The 15,582-nt window shown below is 34.4% G+C and overlaps 1 protein-coding gene across 2 annotated transcripts in view; it reads left to right on the top strand.

The window, feature by feature from the left end:
- The window catches only part of CDH8 (cadherin 8), a 147,315-nt gene that overhangs the window by 93,703 nt on the left and 38,030 nt on the right, over positions 1–15,582 (top strand). For both annotated transcript variants that reach the window (XM_040571362.1, XM_040571363.1), the window contains one exon: positions 1,410–1,546. In XM_040571362.1, the coding sequence (XP_040427296.1) occupies positions 1,410–1,546 (137 nt within the window). The remainder of the gene's footprint in view (positions 1–1,409; positions 1,547–15,582) is intronic.

The raw sequence follows: 15,582 nt of genomic DNA, 5'->3' as shown, positions 1-15,582 counted from the left end.
GCTATAATCCTAAATTTTGACATCAGATCCTAATGCTACACATGCATTGAAAACAAAGGTGTTTTGTCAGAATGAGTTTGAATTATTAGGAAGTTTTTATTGTGGCATATAGAGGAACTTCAGAATCAGATTTTTATTTATTTATTTATTTATTTGCTTATGGTAAAGCATAAAACAGTGGCATAAATGATTTTCAGATAACTGTGCCATTGACATTGTAGCAAAATATGTTCTCACTTTTATCGCTGAGTTTAGCGGTGTGTTTGAAAAAAGTAGAAGTGTAATGAGAAACTGGCAGTCTGCGTCACTATTCTGGCCACTACATAATGTAATCCAGTCTGACGCTGTATTCTAACTCACCCTATTATGCCTAGATATAATGCAGAACAGATGCAAAATTGTCAGTGCATGCTGTTAGGTTCTGTAATACATAGACACAAAGGCTTAAAAGGCTTTTATATAAACCCACAGTTAGGATTCACTAAAAACCCTTGAAGTCAATTTTTATTGAACTATATCAATAGTTCAGTGATAAACTCTCTCATTTTGTACCTTTTTCTATCACAAAATTGGAAAGCTTAATTTTGTAATTTAGTTTCTTTTTACAAATAATACATTAATAAAATAACTCTGAAAATGGGCAAACATAAAAGCTTTCCTGGAGATCCCGTCCTGAGCTTTAAATCATCATCCTGCTTAATGCACTGTTGGAGCAATCTATGGCAGCTCTTTCCTCTCAAGATGGCTCTGTTTCGGCTGCATAATTTACCTGGAAATTCACATTTGCAAACTCTGACTACTTGTCAGATAGAACTTGTTTTGTTAAAAATCAGTGATGTCAGTCTATAAAACAATTGCTCCTTCAGTGTTTGAAGTGTTCTACAGGTAAACGGTGATTCACTGCCTTCTGCCCATGGAGGTGCTTGAACCGTAACCAAATAATATGCATGGTGAATAGTCCATGCTTCATTAATATGAAATTTGTTAGCAAAATAATATCATTCAGCCTTTTTAAAAATAACCGTGAAGCCCACCGTTTTTGTGTGCTTAATACATTACGCTTGAAATTATCAGCAGTTACTGTGAAATACCATAGAAACTGTCTAATAAATGTGATGGATTGTATAATTAACTGTTGATCAGCACCGTTTTTCAAAGATGTTACCTAGTGAACCCGAGGGCATTTTATGACCTTCATACTGGGTATACAGCTAATTACTCCTTGGGCAATTATTATTATTATTATTTTTTTAGTCTCAGTTTGTCATTTTGTCTTATATTATACAATTGAGCTTCTCAATCCATTTGGCTATAAAACTGCAGCTCTCAGAGGGCTCCATAAATTGTCTTGTGATTGTATGGATTACACCAACTTCATTAAGCAGATTACAGGGATGTCTATTTTGTAGGTTTTCCATTGATCGCCATACTGACCTTGAGAGACAGTTCAACATTAATGCAGAAGATGGGAAAATAACTTTGGCAACTCCACTGGACAGAGAAACAAATATGTGGCACAACATAACTATTGTAGCTACTGAAACTAGTAAGTATCTGTGACTTTATTTTCTGTTGGCTTTATAATTAATTTTATCAGTGTGTGCCGTGGAAACTGTGTATAAGAAAAAGATAAAACACTGATTTTTAAAGTACAATTTTTTTTGAAAGAAAACAATTTCTGATAAAGTTCCATTTCTTGTGGTTTTCAAAAATGTACTTGTTTCAGTGAATAAAGTAATATAGAGTTTGAAGAGATATACAAGGACATTTATAGAGGGTGTATAGGGTAAATATAAAAAACCAGACATGTAGTGAGTTATAATAAGGCAGAAGAAATAAAACTTTGCTACAGTTGAAGTAAGTTGTAGACTCAACACAAAAGTTCTTAATGCTGAGAAATATTTTGTTTCAATACCATAAATGATTAAGCACATGGTTATGTTACATTAAAGTAGCCCTATTTGATATTTGATTTTGGAAGAATATTTTTTTTTAGTTGGGTGTTAATGTGTGGGAATGGGAAAATTTGGGAAAAATATCCAAAGGGTGGTGAGGCACTGCAACATGTTGCCCAGAGAAGCTGTGGATGCCCCATCCCTGGAGATGTTCAGGGCCAGGCTGGATGGGGCTTTGGGCAACCTGGGCTGGTTGGAGGTGTCCCTGCCTTTGGCAGGGGGTTGGAACAAGATGGTCTTTAAAGTCCCTTCCAACTCAGAGCATTCTGTGATACATGTGAATAAATTTACTCATATACAGCTATAACCAAAACCACATATTACTCTGATCTACAAAATTATTGTGACTGATCTGTACACCTAAGTCACTGGGAGCCAGGAGCTTCACCCTGTTTGGGAAATATGGGTTCTAGATTTTAGTCAAGAAGAATTCTGTATTAATTTGGAATTGTGATTAAGTGCTGGTGGCAGGATCTGATAAGACATTATTTATTATTAATATTAGCAGTATATTTTAAACCATAAATTTGACATAAACATGTTGAAGCAAAAAAAAACCAACAACAACAACAAAAAAACACCACAAAGATACAGGAAGTAGGTCAGTCATCGCTTGTCTTCATAACTGAAAGATAAACTAGTTTAGTTTCTGCTAAAGTTTCTATTCTGTGATCAATATATATGCATAATTCCCGTTAAGTGCATGCACACTTGACACATTCTCATAGGAAAGTTTGTCTTCAGAGCTTGATGAACTATGCTGCTAATTCTTGCATGTAGAAAACACAATGATGTTAATTCTTGCTTCTCCCCCAGAGTATCTTTTTTTTAAAGGATATAGTGTTATGATAACTTTTAGTGGTCAGTTTCATAATGTTGTACCTATGAATAAATGAATGAATGGGAGAATAAAAGATGCTTACTTGGAACATTTCTGTTGTCCAATATTTTTCTTTGGTACTTCCTTTTAAAAACAAACATGTTAGGAATATGAGAGGGATAACTGACATGCATGCATAAATGACAAAGGTATGTCTGAGTAAACTAAAGCTCTCGACTTATAACTCCTGTAAAATCTATTCATATGATCTGCCTTAATAATTTGTGTATTTCATTGCCAACAGTGCAATTATGCCAACAGTGTTCTCTTAATTGCTATTAAATCTTGTGGGCAAACACTACTTTGATAAATTAGAAAGAATACTTTCTGCTGGCAGGAAAGCCAAGCCAACACAGTGAATCACATTGCATAAAGAAAGAAAGAAAGCTCCAGTTTCATAGAACATCTTTTTTGCCAGGTTAATATCAAGCCACTTAATAATTCTGCTGTTTTTAAAGGAGAAAGATATAAAAATCTCCATACCAATTTTCTCAAGACATGAGAAATCTCAATTCATGAGATCTACAAATAGCTTCAAAAGAAGAATTATTCAAATTCTTCAAAAATTCTTCAAATTTTTTCAATTCTTGAAAATTCAATTCTTGAAGAATTCAAATTCTTCAAAAGAAGAATTATTAGTTTGTGATTCAAAGCTTTTCAGACACTGGAATAAAAAGGTGTAAAGTGAAGTAATTTTACATTTTATTTCCTCCAAAAAGTCTAAAATGAGAAAAAGAAAAAGAATAATTTTTCAAGAAACTTCTCCAATTCACTTTTTTGATGTGTATCGTGTGATTGTATGTGTGTATTGGAGCAAAGTTAACAGAATTACACATTTCTAAGTCACATCAGAATTGCCTCTTCCTTCTTCAGATTTCAAAAATGTAATTATTACTTAAGAATTTTATAAGTAATCACCTTGCCATAAAACTTCGTGGGAGCCTCAGCACCTATCACTGTTGTAAAATTGCCTCTGTTCAGACTGGCTACGAAAATAATAATGCCAATCTTGTTCTAAGCATTTGAGTTCCTGCTGATGGCTGGGTTGGTATTTTTTGTTTGTTTGTTTGTTTTCGCATTCCTAATATGATTATTTGACAAGAGCTGAATTTCATAGACTACTGTATCTGCTTATTTAAAGATAAATTATTTTTAAACTATGCTTTTACTGAGAGTAATATTAATATAGTGCATAAAAATAAGGATGTCAGCATCATTCAAGCAGGAGCATTTTCTCTTCCTAACCTAGCTGCTTTCCATTTCAGTTCTGGGCTCACCTCTATTTATATAGGCAATGATCAGTCCATTTCATTGCTGAAGCAGTTGCTTTCCAATCATAAGCCATGATATTTTTTTTCTTCATGATTCCCAGCCTGGTGGATCTTAAATATATCCTAATTTATCAACACTTTCATAAACACCAAGTTTTTCCAAAACGTAAATCACTTTTTCAGAACTTTGTGCTGGTACATTACCTGCACTTAAATTTGTGCTTTAAGCACAAGTAATTTTTGGAAGTTTTCTGCTGTCACCATGATGAACATACTCATTTGTATCATCCCTCGGTTGTCTCGGGTGGGGAACTTCCAGGACAGGATTGGTCTGGGTGAATTGAGCATAACTTCTTCTGTGTTTTCATCTGGCTTGAGGATGAAGTGATATAGATTCAGACTGGCTGATCTTTATGAAAGCAATCTGCTTTGGAGTGCAGGTGGATAATTTTAAACATGTTACTTATTTTTAATCTTTCTGAGTGACCTAAAATGTAATCTAACCCTTCCATGTCAAGCAAAACTAGGAGTAGAAGCATGAAAGTATGAGCCATGGGGACTTTTTTCTTTAAGTACTTAACAGGCAAAAGAGCAGTTTGGCTTATTTTCTTCTGGAGGAAGGACATTTCCTTTCCCTACTCATAGGCAAGTGTCTTTTCTAGTTCTAACTATTGGTGCCACAATCATACTCTGAGACCTGTGCAAAGTGATACATTTTGGAGGGTGGCATTTTCCTGCTTTCACTTTCCCATCACTGGCTGACTCCTAATCTCTGTGAAGCAGTTTCTAGTTGTTGCTTTCATTGTATACACCATTACATACCTGCACCCTTTCTTCTGCTCTTGTATTCATATATACATTCTTCATTTTATATTTAAATTAATACTTACTTCTTTTTAGTCCAACTTTTCCCCTCTCTGCTCATGTAATGACTTCACTATATTGATGAATTCTATCACAAGGATTTGTAAGAAAAGAATATTATAAAGAACTTCGACGTTGTTGAAAGATTGCTCTGAAATACAGGCTTAGAATTCACAGAAAAAAAAATAAATCGTGTATTAATGCTTATTGCAAGCATACTGAAAAATTATTAAAACTTTGAATTGATTCTTAAATTTTCTTTCTACATTGCCATGAATCCAAGTTTACTCTGCTCATTCAAGACTGGAGCCTGAATTTCTAGGTGATTACAATGTAAAGTTTCATGGGCAAAGTGACCTTTCTCTCCGGGTGTACCTTTTGGTCTGTGGATACGAAAGGTGAACTTTGTTTTCTGTCACTCACAGGACTTTAAATACGGGATTAATGAGATTTCTCTTTTTTTGTTGTTGTATGTTTAAGACTTATATGCCTGAAGGCTAAGGAGCTTAAAGTTGTATGCCAAGGTTGGGAGGGCTTTTTTCAGCTAGATGCATGAGAGAATGGGGAGTGGATATAGCCTTGCTTTGTAAGTCAGGGCTCATTATGCTGCTCATATGTTTGGGCTCTCCGGAGCTAAGCCCTGAACAGGAAAGGAATCTGGGGGCATATGCAAGTATTCTCTGAGAGCCTGAATTGCAGTGCAGTAAGAATGAATGATTAACTTACAGGCGTTTCTTTTGATGCCTTTTTTTCTTTTTTTTTTTCCCCCAGTATGTACAAAGGCTCATCACATTTTTGTTTCTTTGGTACTTTTTGAAATGGAATTTTCTGACATTCAGTAAAATCCAGTAAAGTCAGGATCCTTAAAGTCATATGTAAACCCATTCATCTGAACACACAAATACATTTTTTAGTTTGTATAAGGTACAATTATAGCTATAACTACTGTTCACATTGACATGCTCATGTTGCTTGCATTAACTGGTTAGCAATTTTGCTGGGCAGTGAAGCAGAGCAGAGTTCAGGCTGAGCTAACCTCCTCAGTATTCTCTCAGTTTCTTGTACAGGTTTTGTAGTACTTATCAAGTTATGTGTTGTCAATGCTATTCAGCTACTAAAAGAAAATCAAATAGCCATGATTTATTTATTAGAACATTTTTGCTACATTTTTCACAGATTCTGAATAGAGTTCATTCTGATCATTCAAGCTATCGATTGTCATACTTGGACAAGGTGTATAGTAATTATGCTCTGTCTTCTTTATACCTCCAGATCCATGGATTCCCATTTCCATATTCTAATATCTGTGAAAGCCACATTGCGAGTATTTCCTCAGCACCCTTACTGCATGTGTGATTAATACTAAGGAAGTGCCCTATACTTCAGTCATTGCTTTTTAATTGATATAACAAGAGTGGCAATAAATGGAGAAAAAATGTCATTTGAAATCAAAGCAAAGACTTATCCCTGAGAAGCTAACTTAGGCAAGAAAGAAGTGTGTTAGTAACATAATATAACTGCATAATATTCCTCCAATTTAAATATGAATATCCTAATATTTTCATTCTCATACCCCATAAACCATATCTGAGATCTGTTTGAGACACAGAATTCCAGTTCCTTAAAAAAGAAAGAAAGAAAGAAAGAAAAGAAAAGTATACATCCATTATTAACAATGCTTATTTGGAATTCTCTTTAAAAAGTGAAGTAATCCTTTTCTCAGGAATATGTGTATTACATAGTAGAAATTCATTGAATAATATCACATATCTCAACGAGAAAAAATAGATATATTCCAATTTGCAATTGAGATTTGCAAAAGAGATTTGTGAAGAACACACCAACAAATAACAGAAACCATGGCTCACAAACTTTAAAGACAAATAAATGATGATCCCTTTAAAGTTCTCAAGTTCTCCTGAAATAACAGTGAGTGGGCTACTCAAGATTTGTGTTTTCTTCCTAGCCTTTTTATGACCATGTGCAGCACTGGATTTCTGCAATCTCATTCAGGTCAAATCTCAGTTAAAGTCTGTGAAGAACACTGCCATGAGCGTATTCAAGCATAGACAGGTTACTTTATAATTAGTATGGACTCCAGCCTTTTCAGATATACTAGGAGATAGAGAGATGAAGCATGCATCCATTTGCTCTGTTTCATTATGTTACTCGAAGGCTCTTCCAAAACTTCTCCCTTTTCTCACACTCTGCATCACATGCACAGACATGCAACAAGTCAGCTGGGGAATTCCAAATATATGCAGGATGGCATGGGAGAGGATGTTTGTTAGCCCAAAGCAATGCTTTTAGCCAAGTTTTATATTTCTGAGTGAGCGTTTTTTAATGGAATTTCTGTTTTCCTTATTCTCCAGTCAGTGTAGTCATGGAGCTATTATTTTGACTTTGATTGACTGCTTTTATCAAGTGACCCCTGATATTCAGCCAAACAAAAAGCATACCAGTGGGGTAGTTAGCCCCCACCTCCCTCCACCAAAGTGTTTGGCAAAGTACCAGAACTGCCACAACTAGTGGAAATTCTCGTGAACTATTAGTCAAAGCAGAAGATGAAAAGATAGACAAGATCTTGAAATGGAAATGGTAATTTGACCACAATAAATATTTTCCAGGCATAGAGCATAATAATCTCAAGGACAAACCTGTGGGCTCTATCTGACAAAGATAATTACCCATACCAACTTCATTCTTTAGAAATGAAGAAGTATGAGGCAATTTTATCACCTAATGGGAAAGGGCATAAAGCCAGGAAGACTTTTTATGGTTTACCAAGAATATAAATACAATAATTGAATCATCACCCAACACATGCTTTACTAAAATTTATCTATATTGTATATTACTTAAAAAAAATACAAGGACATTAATTAAAAAGGAAAGAGACATAATTACTCTTCAGAACAAGCCTTCAGCTGCAATGTACATTTTAATGCCATGAATACCTTCACTCATGCTTTCATTTATTTAATGTTATTTAGCCTTTTGTTGTAAAAATGACTATAGGCATTATTAGCAATAATTCTAACATTTTAGGGAGTTACTTGGGTGCATCATATAATTACCTGTAATTTAGGGCTGAGTAAATTTCAGTAAGTTTTAGAAGGAGAAGGAAATAAGCCTTTATGGAGGTTTAAACAGGAGAAGCTCAGGAATATTAACCTTTTTTGCTTGACCCTTTTCTCTCTGGCTTAGTGGAACTCAAACTAGATGATCCGTCATTTTTGCACTAACAGAATTCAGTAAGGAATTTTTTTTTCATTTGCACGTACATACAGGGCTACACAGAACTCCATAGATTCTGATGGGTCACGGAGAATTTGCCACTGGTTAGTGGAAGGCTGGCATATTGCATAAAGGTGGTTTGCAGCTCTCAGCTGTTAAAGTGCATTCAGACATATCATAAGACTTCCCCTTAGTGTTTTTCTCAGCTCATGAATGGCAAGAGATGTGATCCACATGGATAACAGTGTGGGAGAGGCCATATTATGAGGGAATATGAATGGGAAGGGAGTGCACTTATGAAACAATCTTTGTATAAATTGGGCTCGCTTGTTTAGGAGCTAGAATTAAAATTCAGGTGTGGGGAACCGCATACAAGTTAGTAACCTCTGATTTCAGAGGAAAGCATGTAAGGCAGCTGTGAATAAATCATCTGAGTAATTAACTGGGAAAGAAGTCTGAGGAGGTAATAAGCGTACTTACAGCAAGGAAAAGGACAGAGATCTGTATCAATAGTCTAGATTCTTTCATTTCTGGTTTCAGGGCATTATAAAGCCAGGTTAGACTTCTCAGTTCTAGATTTGCAAACGTTGATTTCACAAAAACAGTGGAATTTGAGAACAATGTTTAAAACATAAAATGCAAAAGATTAGGAAACTAAGTGGTGTTTTAGGTGAGACAATATCAGTTCACCACTTAAATATATAACACAATTTTAGATAATGGTGCTTTAGGCTTTGTGGGGCACAAGACAGATAAGGATTCAAGTAAGGAGCAGAAGGGTCATTAGTGAAAATGTACTTGACTAACTTATGTGAAGCATGTTTGTTAATTTCTTACAGAAAACTGGAGGAATGCTTAAAGTGACAATATACCTACAATATTAGCAAAATGTGCACATTGTTAAACTGAACAACCAACAGTTGGCCATCTGCACTTTGAACACTTTGATAACAAAAATTTCTGAGAAAGTATGATTCATCTTAAAAATACTGTCTAGTATTCATCTAGTTTGATAAGAATTGATTTACTCTTTCTAAGAAGAATGTGACTTTATCTAAAATCTCCACTTTTTTTTTTTTTTTTTTTTTCTGTAAGACTGAAGCGTAAGAGTAGGTCAGAGTAGAGGTTTGTAACTGGATTTTATTTTTTTTAGTCAATCTTCTTTAAGCAGTTTTTTTTTTTTTTTCCTAGAATAAAGACTCTACTCAGAGTAGCATGCTTTGAGCTTCTAGTAAAGTTTCTGATTGACAAAGAATGATGGTATTTTCTGTCTGAAAAACAGAACATTTTAAAAGGTATATGCAGGTCTGCTGGGGTCATCTTTTTGCTGGTGGTGTGCAAGTAAGAATTTTTGGATGCTAAACTTCTAGAACCTGATTCAAGTCAAGCCCATCCAGCAATATTTTATCCATGAAGGGAAACATAAGATCAATAAATTACACTATTAAGAAAGTTAGTCCCGGGAAGGAATATGAGCTCTAAAAATGATTACATTTAAATACTTCTGTGATACGGTCTTGTTTAATAAAAAGTTTTATTAAAGCATTTTGATGTTTTGACTAACAGTAAGGAAGAGAGAGGTTTCATTTGGGCTATTAATTATTTGACTTCACTCATGAAATCATTTACAGTAAAAGTAACCCCAAAATATTCCAGACGTCTTATCCTCAATCAGTCTGCTTATTGTTATTATTGCTGTTAGTCATTATAAAGTTTCAAAGCTAATTATAATTGACAACAAGACCTTGCATATCTCAGTCAATATTTTATAACATTTTAATATGCATGATGTATTAGCATATTAACAATGTAATTGCTCTAAAGTGGGGGCCAGATTCCTGACTCATTCATGCTAGCACAGTTCTCTTGATTAACCTGGAATCAAGCAACACAGCAGCAAATCATGCCCCTGTACATTTGTGGTGTCTTAAACTTTTCTTCAAATAATTTTCTCCCTGCCTGTTCACTGGTTTATTTTTTTGAGGCAGATCCTATTCTGCCACTTAATGGCACCATATTATTTTCTGGACATTTTTCTCAATGTGATATTTAGAAATGAAAACCTACTCCTTCCTCACAACAATTAAGGCATTACACTGCCTCCAAAAATCTGGAATCCTAATTAGGTATGTGGTGCTGTGATCTGCAAGATGTAACGATCTAGTAGCATTTCCATCACATTGTTGTTATTGCTAGTCTCTATTATGGGTTCCTTCCAACTCAGGATATTCTATGTGGCTCCCAATAGTTTTCTGTGGTTCCCTGTTTTCCTGACTCTTCTGTCTTTCTTGTTGGTAGGTGCCACAAGGAAGTGAAAAAAGCTTTTCAAAAGCTTGGAGCTGCCTTTTGCTAAAATTGAAGGTCTATAGAATAGTGTTTCCTAGTTGCAGATGTTTCTGGAGATTTCAGTTGTGGTTAGTTTTGCTATTGCTTATTCTTGAAGTGATGTATATCTCTTTATCATGTTAATTGATCTGGATTTTTCTTTTATTTGCATTGATTTTGAAAAAAAAAAAAAAAAAGTAACTGTGTAACTTCAAGCATTTCTAACCCACCTTTCTTTTTGGTTTTTAAGTCCGCTGTTAATAGTTGTCAAAACTTAAACCGTATTGTTAATTTCTGTACTCATAACAGTTCACCTCTTACATATGTAACACAGTTAATTTACTGAAAGTGACATAACTGCAAACTACAGCCTGACTTGCATCTTCGTTAGAGAAAAACAGGGCTGAATAACACAATACTGTATCAGAAATATAGGTTGTTTTCTGCCAACATTTGTTTCAGTTTGGTCTCTGGATAGATGTGTGGGTGGAAGGATGTTGGCAGTGTACAATTTTTTTCCTTGAGGATTTATTTAGGATCCGTGAATAAAACAGCATTGTTTTCATTGTCGTGAACCTGACATGACTATAGCAGCTTCCAATACAACCCACTCAAGCAGCTATACTAATAATTTATTTTGAATTATGTATTTGTTTACTCATATTGATGTGTCACATATAACTTGATTATGTGTCACTATGAATATAAAGCTCACTGTGGTCAAAATTAGATATGCAGAAGAACAGTCTCTAAGGACATGCTGTTTGCAACCAGAGCTTCTGACAAGAGACAAGTACCCGTAATTGCTACTCAAATATTGAAAAGGTGCTACAGTTTCTGATTAGGATGCCCCTTCTAAATCTCTTTTCAAGGCTCATCCCATCCCTTTGTTCCTCTGACTTTAATATTCATCCATCTCTCTCCTTGTGCATATCCCATGCAGTCTAATCACTCTCTTATGCAGTATGTAGGTTAAATGTAATGAGCACTCACGTTACCTAGTACATCTAATATCTAGTATGTCTTCTAGCATTTTCTTTTCCAAGTCCATGAGAATGAATAGGAAGAGGTGACGCTGAAGTGAATTTTTCAAAACACAAATACTGTGAGTTAAGGGAGACCACCATTGAAAGTGATTTATGATAACCTGAAACTCGAGTTTCTGGGTTGTTGGGTTTGTGGGAAGGGGCACAAGGGGAGGGTTGGTACTAGGCTTGGCATTCCCCTCCAGCTCTAAGATCGATATGATTTAGTTTCATATCATTGGTTTATCCTCTGCTCACTTAATGACAAAATTACAGCGCACATACCATGAACCCTGTTTCTCAGTCACACTGCAGCAGCAGGTAACTTTTCCTCTTTTAACTTGCATGGCAAAATTTAAACAGAATGGTATCTTTTGATTTTCTCATATAGATAGGGTTTTAGTAGGAGACACTCTTCACATCTGTAAACTACATTTGAGGGGGTGTTTTACTGCTTGAATCTAATTTTGCCTTTCCGAGCCCTCTTGATCTCTCTTTATGCATTCAAACAAGACAAAGTCATGCATATACACCAAGCAAAATATGACACTTCTACAAAGAATTACAAACATTTCCCAGTTTTGCAAATGGATCTTTCAATTCACCAAGGATCAGAGGTAATTATAGAGCAACTATTTGTTAGGCTGATGAATAACCGCACAGCGTAATGGTATGAAAAATAACAAAGAGGTTGCATTTGAGTATCAAATGATAGCCTGCCCTTAGATATGCAAAATGGGAGCTGATTCCTTTAATATATACTGTCTATATGAAAATAATGTACTTTTTAATATATATATATATTGTTTTATTATCAAGTTTATATACCCATGTTGATCCTTTGAAGTTAACAAAGTACCCATTTGAAATCATGACTTTAATTTAAATTATATTTAAATTTTAAATCTTATATTATTTTAAATGTAGGAAATAGATCATGTAATATTAAGGACAAGAACTTGATTAAACTTTCAGAGTAAAAGAGATTTGATTAACTTCAGTAGAAGTGGAATCAGGCCTTGAAGTGAAAGGGAAAAGTAAATACAAAAGCAGTCATTTTGAATTACTTTGCTACTACAGTGGCAAGCAAAGGAGTCTGTGCTGAGTTAGGTGAATGTCACTGATAAGAAAATGATGTTTGGTCTTTTGCAGACATGTTTCATTTTTCTGCAAATTTCAGGTAACCGATTCAAATTTTCTATTCATTATGGGCTATATTAAATATTTTTGTATGTCTTTTGTGCCCTAAAGCAAAACCAACCAAACAAAAACACAGAAAAAGAAAATGAGCATCTGAACGAGGCTCGACGAATATGGCTTTATATAAGAAACGTTTTCTGTCATGGCTTGTGCATCTATCACAGAAATTTTACTCTTTCTTTTCTCTTTTTGTATTAGCAGCAAACTGAAAGTATAATCTGTCCTTTTATTGTAAGCCATACATCTTATGTATTTATTAAAGGTAGGTAGATCTTAGTCACTCTTTATAGGTGAAATTACCTTTTAAATACAAATTTATCTTTGAAGTCACTTACTTGAAAATGTAGCCTGTCCTCGGATTCCAACCCCCTCCCCCCCCCCCCCCCCCCCCCCCGCCCAACTTGTCCTCCTTTCCACGATATGCAGTCAAAACACACACTCTACCTGGTTAGCCGCTATGTATGGTTCCCTTTGATTTGTCCATACCTGTGGAAGCATGCATTTTGCAGGACATTTTTTCATAGCAATGAGAGGTGGAAAAATGAACAAAACTGAAGGAGGTAGAGGATTTTGAGCAAGTCCTTGGTTAAACTTGACAGTCTATTCATGAGGAAATAAAAACAGACTGTAGCATAGCTTTGTTCTTGACTTGTTCCTCTTTCATCTGTAGACCATAATAAAATAAACTGAGGGATCTACTGAAAGGTGACATAACTTTTCAATACCATTGTTATTTTTCTCCCATAGAATGACTTAAGGAATAAACCCAAGAAATATATTTTATATCTTTCTATTTCTCCCTCCTTCCTACACATATGAACATGCAGAGGCTCACCAAAATCTGTACTCCTCTAATACGTTACAGTGTGCTGAAATAAATATAAATTTTGAATAAGGGCTTGTTTCTTGTCTTAGCATTTTATTCGGAAGACATTCTACTGTGCATTGATATGTTTATGTTATTTTACAGATACTCCACAACTTTCAGTATTTTCTGTATTTTCTCATCCTTTAAAAATTTAAGAACAGGGGTGTTGTTAAATCTTTATGGTGACCAGTCCTGTTTATTTGTTTCTTTCTGGTTTGGTTGTTTGAATTTTATCTAAATTCAGAAATAGCTTATGGTATGTTATTTTTAAAAGAATTTCAGAGTCTCTATCAGGCAGTCAATCTCTTTTGAATCAGATAATTACACAACACTTCAGACAAATGAACACTATTTATTGCTATGTATGATTTTTACGGTTAAACTTCAACATAAATAAAGTTTCAGTTTCACAATAACATCTCTGTTTCACAGGATTCTTGAAGCAGAGTTGTTAGTTTTATATGGCAAAAGAATTGTTAGAAGCTGCAGTGTTTTAGAGGTAAATGATTGCACAAAGAAAATGACAACATAAAGCCAAAAAGGAAAAATAAACTTGTCCTGCATGTAGATTATCTTACTAAAGTCATCGGATAAAACTTCGATAAAGGCATGGGGAACAGATCTGTTAAAATACAACTTAATAAGTTTGAAGTATGAGAGATGTAAAACAAGTGCTGTTGTTTTTATTAAGTCAGTGATTCAGATTTTGTTTTGATTTCTCTGTTAGAACTAGGACTTCTAATTTAAAATATTATTAGAGTAGAAATTTCACTGAATCAAAGAAGCATGAAATAGCTATTTCCAAAGCCATATGATGATGATAATAATAAAAAAAGATGTGTTATTTTCGAGGAGTCTACCTTTTATTCAGGTACTTCATTTTAGTTAAAATGCAAGACAGTTTATGACTTTTTAAAGAGAACCTTGATGTGATTTGGATGCTTTAATTAAATAAGGGAGAAGTGGATGAAACTGGATTTCTTTGTGTTAAATAAATGATGAAATTACTTTTTTTTTTTTTTTTCCAGCCAGTAATTCTCTCTTGTAAAGACCACTGCTTTTTAAGACCACTGGTACATATATCTACCAAGGAAAGACAGTGGAGAAGTGCTTTAAGCATGTTTATGAAGTGTTTAAGAAATGCTTATGGAAACTGAATACTGGCATTATATTCTGCCAGCTACGGAATAAGACCCCAAATTTGATTTAGAAGGTCTAACTACTCCTAGTATTACTTGCTGCATCTAGGAACAATGTTAACATTTCTATGCTTTGCATTAGAAACTTCCAGTGATACACATATTTTTCTCAGATATGTAGTTTTTTTTCAGGAAGGATGAAAGAAGTTGATCACAGTAAGAACTAGCATAGATCTGCGGCCTACAAAATTTAAGTTTGGAGACACTAAATGGCTTGAACATAGGATTTTTTTATTTGATTTTGATTATCTCATTTGAATTATCCTTTTTGTATCAAACTGCAGCACTTTTTTATCCTGAGTGTTTCAATGGTATGTTACTCAAAGATGATTACCAGCAAGGTGTATAATTCAAGCATTTGAAGTTCAAATACAATTTGAGAACTAGGGAGAAAAACAGAAGAGCTTCTTAAAAGAAGAGCAGAAGGCATCTTAAAAGCTTTTAAACCTTTCAATATGCATTTTTAAGCTCACATGGACTTTCCATTATATTTAGAAATTTATTTATTATCACCAATAATTCCACTACTTATTTTGTCATTGAATCACCCTTTCCTTATACCTTTCTTACCTGTCTAGATTTTTTTTCTTTTTTTTTTTTTTTCTGGGTGTGTATCTGGGTGTGTGTGCATTGTGCTCGTCTACAGCAGACTGCTGGATCTTAGAACTGTGAACAGTAATTGATACTTCAGTGCAGCGCGTAAAAGAGTTCTACTTCTAGGAAATTATCTACACTATTTGCATATGTGTTTCTTATAG

This window comes from Cygnus olor, chromosome 12, assembly GCF_009769625.2.
Source record: "Cygnus olor isolate bCygOlo1 chromosome 12, bCygOlo1.pri.v2, whole genome shotgun sequence".
NCBI lineage: Eukaryota > Metazoa > Chordata > Aves > Anseriformes > Anatidae > Cygnus > Cygnus olor.
Note: the sequence above shows the minus strand (reverse complement) of the source record. Positions and strands in the feature narration are given on the sequence as shown.